Source organism: Melanotaenia boesemani, chromosome 19 (genome assembly GCF_017639745.1).
Source record: "Melanotaenia boesemani isolate fMelBoe1 chromosome 19, fMelBoe1.pri, whole genome shotgun sequence".
Classification (NCBI taxonomy): Eukaryota; Metazoa; Chordata; class Actinopteri; order Atheriniformes; family Melanotaeniidae; genus Melanotaenia; species Melanotaenia boesemani.
Genome location: NC_055700.1, coordinates 10909694 through 10926469, shown reverse-complemented (window position 1 = coordinate 10926469; position 16776 = coordinate 10909694). Strand labels below are relative to the sequence as shown.

Genomic DNA, 16776 nt, shown 5'->3' with positions numbered 1-16776 from the left:
TTAAGAAAAAGCTGTTTTTTTCACTCAAATACTGAGAACGTGAGAAGCAGTAAAAGTCATTGGGTCGCTGACACACACAGCTGTAGCTGAGCAATTCAATATGAGAGAAACCACATTAGTTGTCATGTTTGCAAAGAGCTTTTTCTGGAAACGTCCAGCAGACAGATGTTAGCATCATCAGTGTATACTGCAGGAAAGCAGAGTCAGACAATTCTTCTACTTCACTACACAAACGAGTAGGTGTTTTTTTTTCATTAATTTCATCACAGCATCAACTATTGAACTTAAATGACAAACTAAAAAAATCAAATAATAAAGCACACATTATAACAGCATACATTATGAGAAGATGCTCGGTGAGTTATAGTAGATGTCTGCATGTGTGAGTGTTGTAGTTCCACAGTTAACATATTAATGAGCAAAAGTAATGTTTTCAGTACATTGCTCATTCATCATGTGAAAATGATTTATTTTAGATCATCATTTTCAATCCAGAAACAAATAGCAACTGCATTTATATGAACAGACTATTGGCTATAAAGCTAAGTATATGCGCTTTAGGCCTTTTTTCAATTTCCAAATGACCAATCTCCTGCTTCTTCGTTTAAAATCATCCGAAAAAACTTTTACAAAAAATAAGATGGACGCTTGATAAATCAATAAATCAAATGTGTTTCTCTGAACTGCCAAAATGAGAAGTGCCTTGTCTTATTTTACACTTTGCCTCAGAGCTGTTGTTTAAGTTAACTGCACGTCTAACTGTGTCTCGCGGGGAGGAAGTTTGGTCCATCTGAACAGGAAGACAGTAAATAAACAGGGTTTTAGTGTTTCATCCTTCCAATTTATCTTAATTAAGAAGATAAACAAAACTCTGCTCCCAGTCTGGAAGATGCGAAGCCTTTATTAGTGTACTTTCTGTGTGTCAATAAAGGACAAGTGGGAGGTACTGTGTCTAGCAGATCTTCAACTTACAGTTCAGAGATTATTACTCAAACACTTTAACATGGCTGTTCACACCTAAGAAATGTCAAACAATGGCAGGAAAGGTATTCTGATGGTAGAAAAAGATTGGATGGTGCTTTTTAATCATGGTTGAGTAAGAAAAGCAGAAGTTCACAGACTCAAGTTTAGTCTGGAAAACATCCACTGGGGATTGATTTAGACTTGCTGTTGGAGCTGGTAGTTTACACAGTGACAACAACAATACTGTATTTTGAATTTACAGTGATGCCGTAGGCATCTCAGCACATGCATGACCTCTTTCTTACCTTGGACTTAGGTGGTGGTTATTTCTTGAGGTGCTCATGTTGATTAAATGTTAATTTCTAAGAGAACCATTACTCCTTATCAGTCATCTGTTATGAGTTATGTCAAATCCCTTCCAGTTAACGACACTCTACTCTTACACTGCCAACTCTGTCTTCATACTGGGTTTATACTTTCCCAGTGCAGACGAGCAAGCCCAAACCATAATGAGTGGGGTTAAATTGTGTGGTTGTTGTGTTGTAATCTTTAACTACTCTTCCATCAGTAAAATTGAAAGGTGGTTATACCATGATCATTATGCATGTTGAAATACAGACAGAAAAAAGTGCTGAGGATTTCTGGGTCGTCTGCTAAACAGCAATGTAATATGGTCAAAGCCTGTTTGGAAAACTGTATGCATGTAATATAATGAATAATCATAAAAAGTCTGCATTCTGTTGTCTGCACAAATGCAGTCTCAGCCTGCAGGCTTACAAACTGGGGAACTACTTGGCAATGCTTCTTCCAGTTTATACCAATTATACCAATTAATATACTAATTTTGCAAGACAGCAAATGATATATCAGTTATACAAAATGTTTGTTTTACCTTCTTTTACTGTTCCTTAAATTTTCAAGATTTTCACAATATAGTATTAAACACCCTGCCATGTGTGCAATGCTTTAGTATATTTTAATGTGCATGTGTGCATTGGAAAGAAGAATTAAAGATCTGCACAAACAGAAACTAATAAAAAGGCAAAGCTTGACTTGCTAACTGCTAATAGTTCTGTTTTGCAGAATCAGAATTGAAATAGCAGGAATATGTTGATGCCCCCAAAGGAAAAACTAAATCACATCCAAACATTGTACAGTGGCTTTAGTTGCTAATTTTAGCCACATGTTGTGATTGCTTAATGAGTCGATTCCGCCCCTATTTTCTACACATCAGCTGCTGTTGATATCTATAAGCTTTACACAGAGGGGCGTCATGGTAAAGTAATAAAACAAACTATATTTAACTACATGTGAGTGGTTATTGCGTTTTCTGGACAGACGGAAGTATGAGAGGAGAGTGATCAGGACTCTTCCTGTGGGAAAAAGAAGGAAAGGAATTTGTCCAGCTGTTCATCTTCTGTGCTGCTTTATGTTGGTCTCACTCTGTTTATTCATCCTATTTTCCTTCAATTTCGTCTTTAGAAAACACAACTGTTCCCAAGTTGCGTGAAGTCAAGGAGAACATGACCATGGGAACCACACTGGTGACCAATCCCAGTGGAGGATTTCTGGTAAGAAGGAAGCGTTCTACATCTATACTAAAAAAAAAAAAGGCAAATTTTTACCAGAAACTGGGCTGCCAAGTATATGTTCACTAGACCTTTAGACCCTGGAAACAGTGGGTTTGACATTCTGGGTTCCCTCATCAGGCTTTATGCCCTGAGGGTGTAATCCAATACTGTAAATTAACTGTACACATGAAGAAATGTACATGTATAATGGTAAAGAACTCCTGTAACTACTTTTATTTCAGTCTGATGATCTCTTTGACAGGGTGTGAAAACAATATGTCCTAATGTGTATTTATGCAACTTGTTAAGTGGTCCAAGAAAGTTTGAAAAGAAAAAGTAATATAACTGAAACCTAAATATCAATATAATGATGATGTGATGACAGCTTTACACTCATTCAACAGTTTTAATTCACACTGCAGATTCATTTTGTAGTTATCGTGAAGTTTGTTGAATTCTAGTATATTTACACAGAGTTTGACTTGTTTACTGATTTTTTGCCATTGTAATCATGATCCATTAGTCATGAAAATTTTGCTTGGCATAACTTCTTAGTTTTGCTCCATTCAATGGAAAGATTTTTCTTTGCTCATTCAGTTGTTTATTCTACTCATGATATTTGTACACATCATCTGTCATATCCACATTTTCCTGTGCAGTTTACTGGTTTGTATACTGGTGGTGCTGTGCTGCATTTTGAGGTATGGGGTGTAAAGATGCCCATTCCATCTTTTCCTAAATGTAATATTTAGGCTGTATTATGAATATCAGCTGGGATCTGCCGCCCATAGGGGCCTCCATATGTGACTTTATAATTAAATAATCGTGTAATAATTGTATTCATAATTTCTAAACAGCTTTACTGAGTCATTGTCAAAGGTTTTCAGAAACACTCTTTGTGGGACTTTGCCACACAAACAAAAGCATTTTCCCCATCCTGTCTCTGTTGCTTTTTTTTAATCAGTTCTTGGTTATGACGTTTGCATCAGGAATATCTAAAAGGGTGTGATAGCCATTCTGCACATGCTTCATAATTGTCAGCACCTTTTTTGTTAAAACTTTGGAGCATGTCAGCTCTCATTTGGGTATGGATGGATGTTGATGACCCCACATTCTTGCTGGGTCTCTACATCCTGCTCAATTGGTGCTCTGTGTCTTTCCTGTCAGTTTGCAGCTCCTTTGTTCAGTCAAGTCAGTCAAGGAATGATCCAGCTCCTCAGTTAGTCAGAATAAACTCTTTAATATGCATTTACATGTTAATTCATTGCGGCAATTAATGAGCACACTACAGAGAGTGTAAAGTATTTATATATATATATATAAAATGTATAACAAGATTTACTCTGAGGAAATAAAAAGAACTCTGAGATCATTAACTCACTTTAAAGAATGGATTCTAAGAGATCATTCAGTCATTAAAGCAATAAAGCCACTTAGCCTCTAAGGCCTCACTATCTGACCTTTGAACTATCGTTCCTCTAGTTTGACATTTGGCTGTTGCTGTTTTAGGTTGTTGGAGCCAATATTAACTATACTAAACAGTTATTAACCCCCAAATTGTTTCCATGAAGGGAGAAATCAACTCTTTTAGACCAAAAAACATTTTTACACAAGTTTGGAAATGTAGATGTAAGGATTCTTTTTGATCAGACAAATAGTCATTAAAAAGTTGTATTTACATTTTTCACATGTTTAGTCTGAAACGTCTTCTTCAGAAAACATCATGATGTTTTCTGACGTTTTCCCTTAAAAACTGTTTGTCTGATCAAAAAGAATTATTACAACTACAATTTGAATAGACAAAATGAACCTAGTCACACGAATTTGAAAATGTGTTTAATTTTCTTAAAAGTTTAGGCATTTTCATCTGGGAAAGAGTTGTAGAGTACTTTTCTATTTTTAAGGATATTTATCTGTTGAATTCTGAAATAAATTTTTCAGAAAGACAACAAGCACATGAATAAAAGGGGATGAATCCAGTAATTAACATATAAAGACTTGTAGGAAAACTGTACTGACTTTGTATTTTATGAGAGAGGTTAACATGTTTTGAATATGAGTCTGTTAAAGCCAGGCATGTTTTGATTCAGAACCTAGTGGTCATTGGTGGTATTGCACAGAAGGGATTTTACTTTTCACAGACAACCATTTTTGAAATTTTTTTATTCTTTTTTTTTTTTTTTTTTTAAGTGATTCCCTCATCCAAAAAAGAAGAAGAAAAATAAAATCCAGAGAGTCCAGAGAGGACACTACATGTTGATCAAATGCTGATTGGTTCAAAGTTAGTTTTAATCTGCTGGAGCAAGACAGAGCTGGCAACAAAGAGAATATTGCACCAAAAAAACAACAGATAACAGAGAAGCACAAGTAAAAAAGTACAAAGCACAGTCTTCATTATTTACTCCACCACAAAACAGATATTTGTTAAAATGACTTCTGACTTATATTTCTGAGACTTCCCCTAAGACGCAGCAAAAAGCTATAACATGTATTTCTGTGAAGCCCCAACACGGGGAACACATTAAAATAAATGTTATTTACCACACATACTAGATGATTTGCAGTATGTACTTCATACTGTAAACTATGTATGTAACTGGTGTGTAGATACCACCTGATAGGCTATTAATATTGTTGCACACAATGGTACTTTGCTAAAAGAAATAATTGGTAGAAGAAAAGAAATTCATCGAGCATTAAACACAGCAATGATATTGTTTACAGAAGTAAACAATATCATTGCTGTGTTCAATGCTAGAGGATTTTTTTAAATGTGCATCTTAAGAAGAAGAAAAAGAGAATCAAGTGATCAAATAAAGTTTAACTACCCTTTTTGGTGCTTTTTTATGCTGTCTAATTTTTCAGCCCTGAAAGTTTCTGCTTGGTCATGCTACTGGGTTGGCCTGGTTTTTTTTCCATCCTCCATTCTGTCTGACTGAAATTTTTACAGAGAATGAATTATGATTCAGATTCTGTTCTGGATTTTAATAATAGGAAAGTGGGCATAGCAAACAAAGTGATTAGGATAAATATTAAGCCATCGCCATAGTGAACATGTTAGCATACTGACACTAGGGATTACCTCAGAGCTGCACTGTGCAGCTTCACAAGATTGTAAACTGTGGACTTCTGGTACAGTTCCCTTTGTAAATGAGAAAATCCCTGGGATTCAGGAACATTTTGGGAAACTTAAGGAAATGGGGCCAATAAATTGATAGCTGTTATTTAATTTTCCAGTTATTTCTGGTCAGTTTTAAGCCCTGCTTCCTCACTGGCTCTGTGTCTCTGCTTTCTTCTTGTCCCTCTTTCTGCAGAGACTTCAGGGATCTCTAGTGGTTTTCAAATAGTCTCTCCTAAATCTTTCATTTGACTAGTTCTTTCCTCTTGGGTTCTCTGCTATTCTTCTCCAGTAGCCCTGAACGTCCTCTCACCCATGACCTCATGCTGGTGAAAAGCTAACCAGTGACAGCCTGTGAGTTTCCCTTTCTCAGTGTTTCAGTTTGTTTGTATGTGTGTGCCCTATCTCCACAGGCGTGTGGTCCCCAGTATGGCTACATGTGCGGCCAGCAGCAGTACATCTCAGGTGTTTGTGCGAATGTCAGCTCCTCTTTCCAGATCCTCAACTCCATAGCTCCTGCAGTGCAAGGTATGAAGCCAGTCAGAGAAAGATGCAGCTACTCCACACAGGACGTGACACTATTGGTACAAATTGTCCAGGATAAGAGATTAAAATCTACCCATTAAAGCAGTACCACCCAAGACCCCGACATCAGACTTACCCTCCTTCAGAGAAATGGGAGATTAGAGCATTCTTCTTAATGTAAACTTGTCTGCCACCCCCATTCCTCTCTGGTCCAGACCGGCCCATCCCTTTTGCTGCATTGCATGCCCAAGTTAGGAGACAATTTACTAGGACTGCGTTCAGTTTCCCTGGAAGGAAACATTCAAGAAAGAAGAGCAAAATAAACAGTTTGCAATCATTGTGTCTTTCTGTTTCTCTTTCCCTTGAGAACTACTTTCTCTTTCATTCCTTTAACCGAGGCAAACGTAGACTGATTATGAAATGCTTTAAAAACCCTTTAAAACAATTTAGATCAGTGAAATATCCAAAATGGTTTAACATGAACTGATTTTATCAATACCTCGTGAAAGTAAATTACAGAACTGACAGATTAACAGATTGCAATTTTAACATAGTTGAACTTTTTCTGCCTTTTTGCCTCAAGTGAGAAAAACATAATTGCTGCTTTTTAACATCTTTGCACGCAGTTGGAGGGCTTTAAATCTGATTTAAAACCACTATTTACCAGACCAGATCTCAAGACTTTTAATTCCTGGGTTAGCCCTGAGGTACACACTGAACTCACAGAGAACGTCCATTATTAGTAGAAAAAGGATGTCTTTGCATCTTTGTTTAATTTTACTGAATAAAGTCTTTGTCCTCTTTGTTCTGTTAAAAATGAAAATGTCTTTAATATATGCAATGATTAACTGAAAATTAAGTGTATTACAGAAATGCGCATATTTTGTTGGATGAAATTTTTTATTTTTATTCTTTTTTTTCATGAAAGATGACTGTAGATTGCTTCATTTAATATATATATATATATTTAGGTAGAAACCACCAGTTTCATGTGCTTCACCCGTCAAGTGTATAGAACAAGTTTCTTTCAGCATGCTCCTTATTGCCTAGTGAGAAACTTAAAACTAAACTTATCCTTAAATTAACTATAAATTCTGGCTTTGTTGCAGAATGTTCAAAGAATTTGGACATTGTGTTAGTTCTGGATGGATCCAACAGTATCTACCCCTGGAGCAGCATCGTTGACTTTTTGCTTCGCTTCCTCAAGAACATCAATATTGGACCTGGACTCTCACAAGTCAGTGTCACGATTAAATGAAAATTATTTAGTTAGTTAGTTAGTTTTTAAATGCCAGTTTCTATTGGAAATTATTTTGTTGGATTTAAACCTGTGGATGTAGTGTTCAGAGTCAAACAAGGGTTAATCGCTGTACTGGTAATGCTGTATAAGAATCCTTAATAGAAAAGGATTGATAGAATCTCTTATTTGCTGCCAATTCTATTTTCAGTGATATAATTGATGACTTTGGTTCCCTTAGTTATGTAATTTTCTATATTTTGACAGACCTCTATCTTAATAAGTTATACTTAGAGTGTATCCATGCTCATTTGTCTTGGATCACACTGGAAATGAGTGATTGGGTTTTATTATGGTTATGATGATCTGGCTGGGAGCTAGTGGAGTTTTCCACAGGGAAACACTGGAAAGTCTTCTCACTGGGAAGTCCAGTGGTTGAAGTCACATCTTCCATGACTGCTTAAGTCTTCTGTATAAAGAAAATTGTGTCATTTCAACCTCAGCGGACCCAGCCACATCCTCTGCAGACTGCCTGGGAGGGGCAGGAGTGAGATAAAAAAAGAACATTACAGGAGAGAATGGAAAAAAAAGTTAATATAGAATAATATCTACAAGATAAATGTATATGTCTGTGTGTGTGTTTTCCAGGTGGGCATAGTGTCCTATGGTGAGAATGTGACTCACCAAGTCAACCTGAACCAGTTTGGCAACAGAAACGATATGCTGAAATTTGTCGAAAGACTTCCTCAGCACACCGGTACCAAGACCCACACGTTCTTGGCCATTGATACAGCCAGGTACCCATCATTAGCTCCTCATACTTATCTAAGAGAGCCTAACAATGTCCTTTCTATAATTTATAGTTGAAGAAAGGTTAATGGTCAGCTAAAAAAAAAAATCGGATGCACTAAAATGTTTCTACTCAGATGGACACATTTGAAAGGTTTCGTCATAGTTATGTATATTTGTACCTTTTACTAGTTAATAGGAAATCTCCGACTAGCTGAAGAAGCTTTGTTGATAAAGTTTTCCAAACTAAAATCTTGTAGGGCAAGCAGATCTTGGTTGATTGTCCTTTTCATTCATATCAGCAAGGGTGAAATATGATGTGATTAGTTGCTGTCAATAGCTGTTATTCTAGAAGATGCAATAATCTAGTTTTTCTCATTTGTACCAATCAGGAAAGAGGCCTTCATGCCAGAGCGGGGTGCACGACCCGAGGCAAAGAAAGTCATGGTGATTGTGACTGACGGAGAGTCACATGACTTCTATGATCTGGACAGGGTCATTGGAGAATGTGAAAAAGATGGCATCGAGAGGTTCGGCATTGCTGTGGGTACAAACTCTCTTTTGCCTTTTACACATTGCTAAACATGACGAGGGAAGTTTATTTTGACACACTGTGATGTAAATCACACTGACCTGTAGCTACTAAATTGGCTTTTCCAGCTGTAGCTTGGTTTCCATTGTTATTTTTAGAAATTTTTAGAGAGAAAAAAGGTTTGCTTCACTAGTGAATGAAAATATAAAACAAAAATAAATTTAAAAAATTTAAAAAACAGCTTCTTTAACAACTTTTGAATCATCTATTTAGTCACTTGAAGATAATTATATCATAATCTGATCATAATAAAACATTATTCATTTCATAGTTTATTGTTCCTTCTAGGTTTTGGGAGACTACAACCGTCAGAATAAAAGTGACGAAGAGGTGCAGAAGTTTATCAAAGAGATTGAGTCCATTTCCAGTCAGCCTTTAAAAGACCACTTCTTCAACGTGGCTGATGAATTTGCTTTGGTGAATATAGTGGATACACTTGGAAGCAGGATTTTTGCCTTGGAAGGTAAACACAAAAACCCATGCACAAGTTTTACAATCTCAGCCACTATTGTTATCCTACAGGTGCCAAACAACAAAGCAGAAAAACAAAGTTCAGAATAAACAAAATGTGTAAACTTTTTCTTTTATTCTTAACTTTGCAAAACTCTGAAACCAAACCAAAATGCAGATCATGAACATTTATGGGATTCCACTGAAGTCAAATAATGGTGTGTTGACTAACAGTGAAATATCAATACTGTCATTATATTTGCATTACCAGTCAAAAGTTTAGTTTGAACAGAACAGAGCATGAAGGGGCATAAATCAAAAAATAAAAACAGGAAACAAGACAGGACTGAGACAATGAAAACAACAAGAACTAAACCAAAAATGCCCAAATCATGACAAACACAGCAGAAAGTACTATCAGGATCTCATCTAAATGATACCCAGTTGGTTGGAACTACTTCTTCATCCACCTCCCATAATCATATGTGAAATATGGGACGATGCAAGCATCACTCACTGCGTTTCTCAGTGCTCACTCACAGCCAGTCGACAACAATGACTGAATGCAAATGCAATCATGTGGAGTTATTTCAGCTCCACAAACAGTAACGATGTGAAATCCAATGTGTGTGGAAACACAGAGAGGTTTTTTAGCAGCACATCAAACTTTAAATCTGAGAATCATTCATTATACATAGAAGCAATCTGAAGAACAGGAGAGGAAAAAGGACAGGTATTTGGTGTTGCAACCAGTCAAGAGAGTAAATGGTCAGGCCTCCCAAATCCCAGTTGGAGGAGAAAATGCATCTTTTTCCATCACAAAATCACTCAATGTTGTTTCTAAAACTTCTTCCATACAACTATCCCATTTGTAGCTGTCAGTATGCTGATTGGTCTACATTTCTGTTTTTAAAAAAGAGCTAAGATGGCATGCTTCATCTTTCCCTGACAGAGGGATGATAGAGATAGATCTGCAGAAATTCACGCAAAAGCCAAACTATTTACCTAAAGATTTTGATTCAGCAATTAATCTGTAATGTGACAAGATACATTTTTTTTTTCATTTTGTGTGGTTTATTTGTATGTAGCTAAACTGAACTTTTCCTTTTTCAGCTACAACTGGTAACTTCACCTCCTCCTTTGAGATGGAGATGTCCCAAGCTGGGTTTAGTGCTCACACTTCCAAGGTAAGCACAAGTCCAACTATTTGTGTCAGAATAATATACAACTAGGATATTTGCAAAGATTTCTTCAGTGACTAACTCTTACTTTACAGAACCAAACAGATAAGTGAATCATGTCTTTAGGTCACAGTTGACATGTCTGCTGGCAGTCAGTAAAGAAATGTACATGTATGTACTGTATGTGACTCCCTAATTCACAAAAAAAATGTCCACAGTATTATCCCTGGTGAATTCTCAGCCTTGTAGTGAGTCACCTAAGTCAGTAGACTGCAGACAGAGACACTCTGTCCTCTGTGCCCACACTCCTGCAATGCTGCTGTTTTGTTTGATTGCATTAGAGATTTAAGGAGAGTGGAAGGCAAACACGAGCTATAAGAGAGACGGTTTGGGAAGCTGAATCAGATGCTTGTTGATTTTGACCCCTCGCACGCTTCTCAAATTCATTCAATAGGTATTTCCTGCGTCTATTTAAAAACAAACAGGATATTTTCTTACTTCTCTCTTCCTGCTCCTGACTTATGTTTATCACCTCATCTATCAATGTGGACGCCGTCACTATGCCTGAGGAGGCTCACTCAGTTCAACATAACCAAACACAATTAGTTGTACCACTGAAGGCAAAACATGTGACAACACACTTCAGAAGTTCATAGTGGTAAATATCCCACTTGATGCAGTTTATTATGACTATCAGTTCTCTGCTCTACGCGACCACACCTCTTTCAGTTTTATTTTATCTGTAAACTTTTGTTTATCAGTTAAATTTTTAATTTAATTAAATTCACCCAGATACAAAGTTATGATTTAAAGCCAGATTTCCCTGAATATTTGTTATTTTCTCTTAATTATTTATGTCAACAATAATTCATTTCTTATGTTGACAAATGTTTTGGCAAACATTCAGCAGATATTAGTATTTGTTCTTAAATGGCAATGAACAATAATAAAGTACATGTACACAAATATTCCACTCATGCTTGTATTGTGCTTGTATTCTGTACTTCTTCTTGTTTATGGATATTAATGAAGTATTGTTCACTCTACGCAGGCTACCTTTAAAAGTATCTGACACAGGGGATGATATTGATGAATTTATTTGAATATAGAGTACCATTAAATGTCCAAATGTATAAACTGGCAGTACATGTTGGATTTGTTTGTGCTGCATTTGTTGATGTAAATAAATCTATTTATTAGCATATAGAACACATAACCCCTGCCCTGGCTCCACTCCACTGGTTGCCTGTGCACTTTAGAGTCAATTTTAAAGTCCATATGTTTGCTTTTAAAGTTTAATGGTCTTGCTCTACCTTATTAATCTGACCTTCTCCACCACTATACTGCTTCCCGGTCCCTCAGGTCGGCAGACCAGCTGTGCCTGGTCGTCCCCAGTTCTAAACGGAAGCTCAGAGGGGACTGACCTTCAAATTATGGAACAACCTACCTTTGCCCATTCACCAGGGTCCTTATCTGTCCGTTTTTAAAGCCCGTCTTAAAATTCACTTTTACTCATTGGCCTTCAACCCAACCTGAGACTTGATCTTATTTGGTTTTTAATGAATTTTATCCAGTTTTCATTGTCTGGACTAGAGATTTTTTTTCTGTTTTTTTTTATATATTTTATTTATTTTAATTGTTTTATGTTGTTATTTTTATGGTTGTCATGCTTTTATTTTATTTATCTTTGTTCAGCTGTGGCTGGTGTTAAAGTGCTTTATAAATCAGTTACTGATGATGATGATGATGATGATGATGATGATGATCAATTAAATCTTGTTCTTGTTCACTAATTCAGTTCGTTTTCATGGGCTCCAAGGCTTATGAAGCTATTCAGCAGCTTGAGTACTTCTGAAACATCATGCATAGTTTCTTGGCAGCCCATCTGTTTTTTTAACTTTGATTCACGGTATTGTTTTGGTTTTATTTGTTTGTTTGTTTTTATCAATTACCTCCACCAGAATCTTCAGATCACAGCGGAATCACTTATAGACCAAGATGATCCTCCTGCTTCTTATATCTTGTCATATTGTTCTGACATCAGCTGTGTTGGCTCTTATAGGAAGGTGTGTTACTGGGAGCAGTGGGAGCATATGACTGGAATGGGACAGTGGTGATGCAAACTGCCCAAGGAACACTTATTCCTAAAAAAAATGAGTTTTACGACCCAAATTCTAAGAACGCCTATGAAGGATTGGCTGCATACTACGGTGAGTGGATCCTGAGATCCTCCCCATCATTCATCGCAAACATAAAATAATTCCTTTTAGAGTAATATTTGAAAATATGAAATCTTTATGAATTAAAGACAGTTTATCTGCAGCTGAGGCCAAGAGAGTTTACAATAACTGACTGTATGTGTACTGTATGGCACTTTAACTGCTGAGCAAATATAAGCTTTCAGTTGTCTGCATGAGAAAGATATATTCAGTGATTTGTCTCTGACAGCAGTTCTTTCTTTTTCTCTGTGTCCCATCAATAAAGTACACAGACGCTTCTGTTCATCCTGCTGCCTTTTATGGCCTGTAAAGCAACTGCAGCATCGTAATATCAAGTTATTTAATCAACATGTCATTAGAAGGAGCACTGGTAGGTTCAGGCTCGCGTACTGTAAACTCAGCTGTTGGCACATGCTTGATGTGGCCAGACTGCAGCTTGTAGAGCTTCTGTATGCTTTTCCGAGAGGATTTGTGCTGCTGCCAGTTTCCAGACCTGTTTTACTGTTTCCTCCATACAGGTAGACATAAACTGTGGCCCGAAGAAGCATTTAAAAATATCTCACATCTGAAACTGTAAATATGAAATTCTTTTTGACACGTTAAAGATGAAGCTTGTTTGTGTTAAATGCTACTTCTGCAGGATATGATGTCCAGTCAGCGTCCACCCCTAAAGGAGTGCTGTACATCACAGGAGCACCGCGGTATAACCACGTAGGCCGTGTTGTTATCTACCGTCTGAGGAGGAACAAAATTGTCATTTCACAGATACTGAAGGGAGAACAGGTGAGCTTTGACAGTTTGTTTTTTTGAAAAAGATATTTGAACAGAGTATATTTTAAGCTAACACAGTGTGTGCTGTTATAAGTAGAGCTATAAATGTATTACCTCATATTTAAATCAGCATTCTACGGCTGTAAAAATGGATAGACGATATCCTAAAGAGCAGTGGTACCCAAACTTTATGAGCCATGACACCCAACATAATATACGTTAGTGTAAGATAATGTACAACACCTCCAACTGGTTCACTACTGTGACAAGACCAAATTCAAAGTTTTGATATGGCATGAGTAATAACTTTGATGTGTTAAAAAATATTTAATTCATTTCACAGATTAATCTCTTTGCATTAACGCGTTAATTTTGACAACCCTAATGAAAATCCCAAATTTATTTGATGAATGTAGGCTATATTTTTTTCACAATGAACTGGCAACCCTCCTAAAATTATCTTGGGGACCCCTTTGGGGGTTGGGATCCCCAGTTTGGGAAAGGCCGCTATAGAGGATAAACTCAAAGCTACACTAACAGTCAAACGTTTGGAATTGATTTAATGGGAAAGTTCTAGTGTTATGTTATGTTAACCGTTAGATAGTGTTATTAGGATATTCAGTTCTGTTTAAAAGTTAAAGTTGACACCACAAGTGAATTGGACAGTACAGTACAGACAGAGACACCCGCCACCACCCTTTACTTTAATCTATTTGTTTCACTGGGAGTAGAAATTTAGATGGTTATGAACAATTTAATAACTGATCTTTGATTAACTTTATACAGTCACTTGTTACCAACTGAAGCACATAATTTACTTTGGCTCAACTATTTTCTGTTTTGTTAATTGTGGTGCTAATAGGCATAGTATACTGTGGAAGTACATAATTTTCCATTTTTTTGGTTAACTTAAGTGTCCATATAGTTGACAGTAAAATGTCCTGGTAATTTTCTGCCAGAATTTTATTGTGTTTTTGTTACAGACGTTTTTCTTAGATTGTATAAAAATGTTAAACTAACCAGGTCACCAGTCACACATGATTTCTTGCTCCTCTGAACAGATTGGTTCATACTTCGGCAGTGTCCTCCAGACTGTTGACATCGATGGGGACTCCAATACAGACCTCCTTTTGGTGGGAGCTCCAATGTACATGGGCTCTGAAAAAGATGAACAGGGACAAGTCTACGTCTATAAACTCAATCAGGTACACCACAGTAACAAAACATCTTACATTTTTCTTACATTGGCTTACCACTGGAAAAGGTATATTAATAACAGCCTCTGTCCATTGATTGTTATAATTCTGATTTTTCTTTTTTTTTCTTCTTCTTCTTCTTTCTTTTTAATCAATAGGAGGGCAAATTTGAGCATGAATTTACTCTAAAACCTGTCAACCAGCACTGTTGTACTGCCAGCTCTGCTGGCTGCACCAATAAAAATGAACCATGTGGTGCCCGGTTTGGCACAGCCATAGCAGCAGTGTCAGATCTGAACCTCGATGGGCTCAACGATGTGGCGATAGGTGCACCCTTTGAGAATGATCATAGAGGAGCCGTCTATATCTATCATGGAGACAAGAAATCCCTAAAACAGGAGTTTGTCCAGGTGAGAAACCAGATTTAACTCCAAAATATATTTTATTGTTAATTTAAAGGACAGAAAATTATTTGATAGTACTCCCATATTATTTGGTCGGTATTCATATGTTGAGAAATCTTATTTGTGTCAATAAAAGCTGCAAAAGATAATAATCAATCAGCTCCAGTCCTACTTTTCTCTTTGGAAATTTGTTGTCCTCTGTTGAGGAGAAGTCTGTGAAAGACAGTAACTGTCTTTGATGTGGGCTTTGCAACTATGCAGACCTGTTACTTGCATAAAAATGTTTTATAACACACTGAAGGAAGTGGAAAAACCTTAAAAGCATCTTAGAACCTATTGCTTTGTTTTCTGGTGTCTCCACAGCGTATCCCTGCAGGTGGTGATGGTGAAAAGGTGAAATTCTTTGGTCAGTCCATACATGGAGTTATGGATCTGAATGGAGATGGAATCACTGATGTTACTATAGGAGGTCTAGGAGGGGCTTCCTTGTTCTGGTGAGACAAACGGCCCATCCCCACATAAAAACAATCACGCCTTATGCTACACATTCCACTTCAATCATTCGTAGCAGCAGATCCCACAGACATCATCTTACATGTCCACTTTGCATTGTCTTATTTGAGTTTAGACAGCTGTGCATGTCCCACTGGGCTTGTAGGCTGGAGACCAGCAACTTCCTAATAATCTTAAAACCCCCGCCTACATACTCTACTTCACTATTGGACACCAGCAAGCGGATATCAGCCCAGAAGGTTCTGAAACATCAGTCCACATTATGATTTAATTTCCCAGGCAGATCTTCTCCCACAGCTTTTACTGGCAGGAGCTCAACTAAGCTGTGTGAAAACTCCATATCCCAAATGGCTTCGAGTTTAAATAGGATTTGGCTGCAGGCGGCTGCTCTTCCTGGGCTGCTGGCTCTGTTTTAGAAAGCTTAACAGTAGGATAAAGGGAACTGAAGCCAAGTTTTATACTCGGGACGCAGAACATCCATTCCTTGTTCCTCACTTTGACTAAATGTATGCATACATGCACACACATACAGACACACACATAGATACACACATGCTTCAAAAATAGAATGATTGATCATGGAAATGTGCCCTTGACTGACGTGCATATAGTTTCTGAATCTTATTACTGTGCAGTTTAGTAGTACAGATTAGCTCATCGGCTCCAGGTTTTCATTTTGTCTGGCCCCCATGCCCCCCATAAATCATATATAATCAATTATCTATCTTTTCTAGAAATGTGTATCTTTATTTTACCAATAGGTCCAGAGATGTTGCAGAGCTTCGTGCTGAAATGACTTTCGAACCTGATAAAATCAACCTGCACCAGGCTCAGCACCAGTGTGAATATGGGGGACGCAAATCTGTGTGTGTGAATGCAACAGTGTGTTTCCAGTACAATGTCAAATCTGACAAGGATGAAATAAAGCCTCCTTCAGGTTAGCCATGCAGCCCTGATATTGAAGTTCCTGCCATAAAAGTGATAATCTGATGATTCCTTTTTATTTGTTAATCAGTTTTAATTTCTTCACTGCATAATTTTTGTTTTGTTGTATTCTGCAGAAATACGCTACAACATGACTCTGGATGCTCTGCGTGCCAAAGCTAGGGCTTCGTTTATTGACTTGGTTATGGATAAAAGTGATCGAAAGATTACAAAGACCTTTGAGATCAAAGACAAAGAGAAAAAATGCGTGAAAGAAACCATCATGATGTCGGCAAGTACTCTGATCTTTATAATGTGGTGTC

At 37.1% G+C, this 16776-nt stretch overlaps 1 protein-coding gene across 1 annotated transcript in view; it reads left to right on the top strand.

Annotated features, from left to right (window-relative positions):
• itga1 (integrin, alpha 1) overlaps positions 1–16776 on the top strand; it is a 54608-nt gene that overhangs the window by 25873 nt on the left and 11959 nt on the right. Inside the window, exons 4-17 of the mRNA XM_041970436.1 lie at positions 2446–2534; positions 6066–6180; positions 7287–7414; positions 8063–8211; positions 8596–8746; positions 9084–9258; positions 10359–10432; positions 12489–12636; positions 13286–13428; positions 14478–14621; positions 14771–15022; positions 15380–15510; positions 16291–16466; positions 16591–16745. Coding sequence (XP_041826370.1) covers positions 2446–2534; positions 6066–6180; positions 7287–7414; positions 8063–8211; positions 8596–8746; positions 9084–9258; positions 10359–10432; positions 12489–12636; positions 13286–13428; positions 14478–14621; positions 14771–15022; positions 15380–15510; positions 16291–16466; positions 16591–16745 — 2030 coding nt within the window. The remainder of the gene's footprint in view (positions 1–2445; positions 2535–6065; positions 6181–7286; positions 7415–8062; positions 8212–8595; positions 8747–9083; positions 9259–10358; positions 10433–12488; positions 12637–13285; positions 13429–14477; positions 14622–14770; positions 15023–15379; positions 15511–16290; positions 16467–16590; positions 16746–16776) is intronic.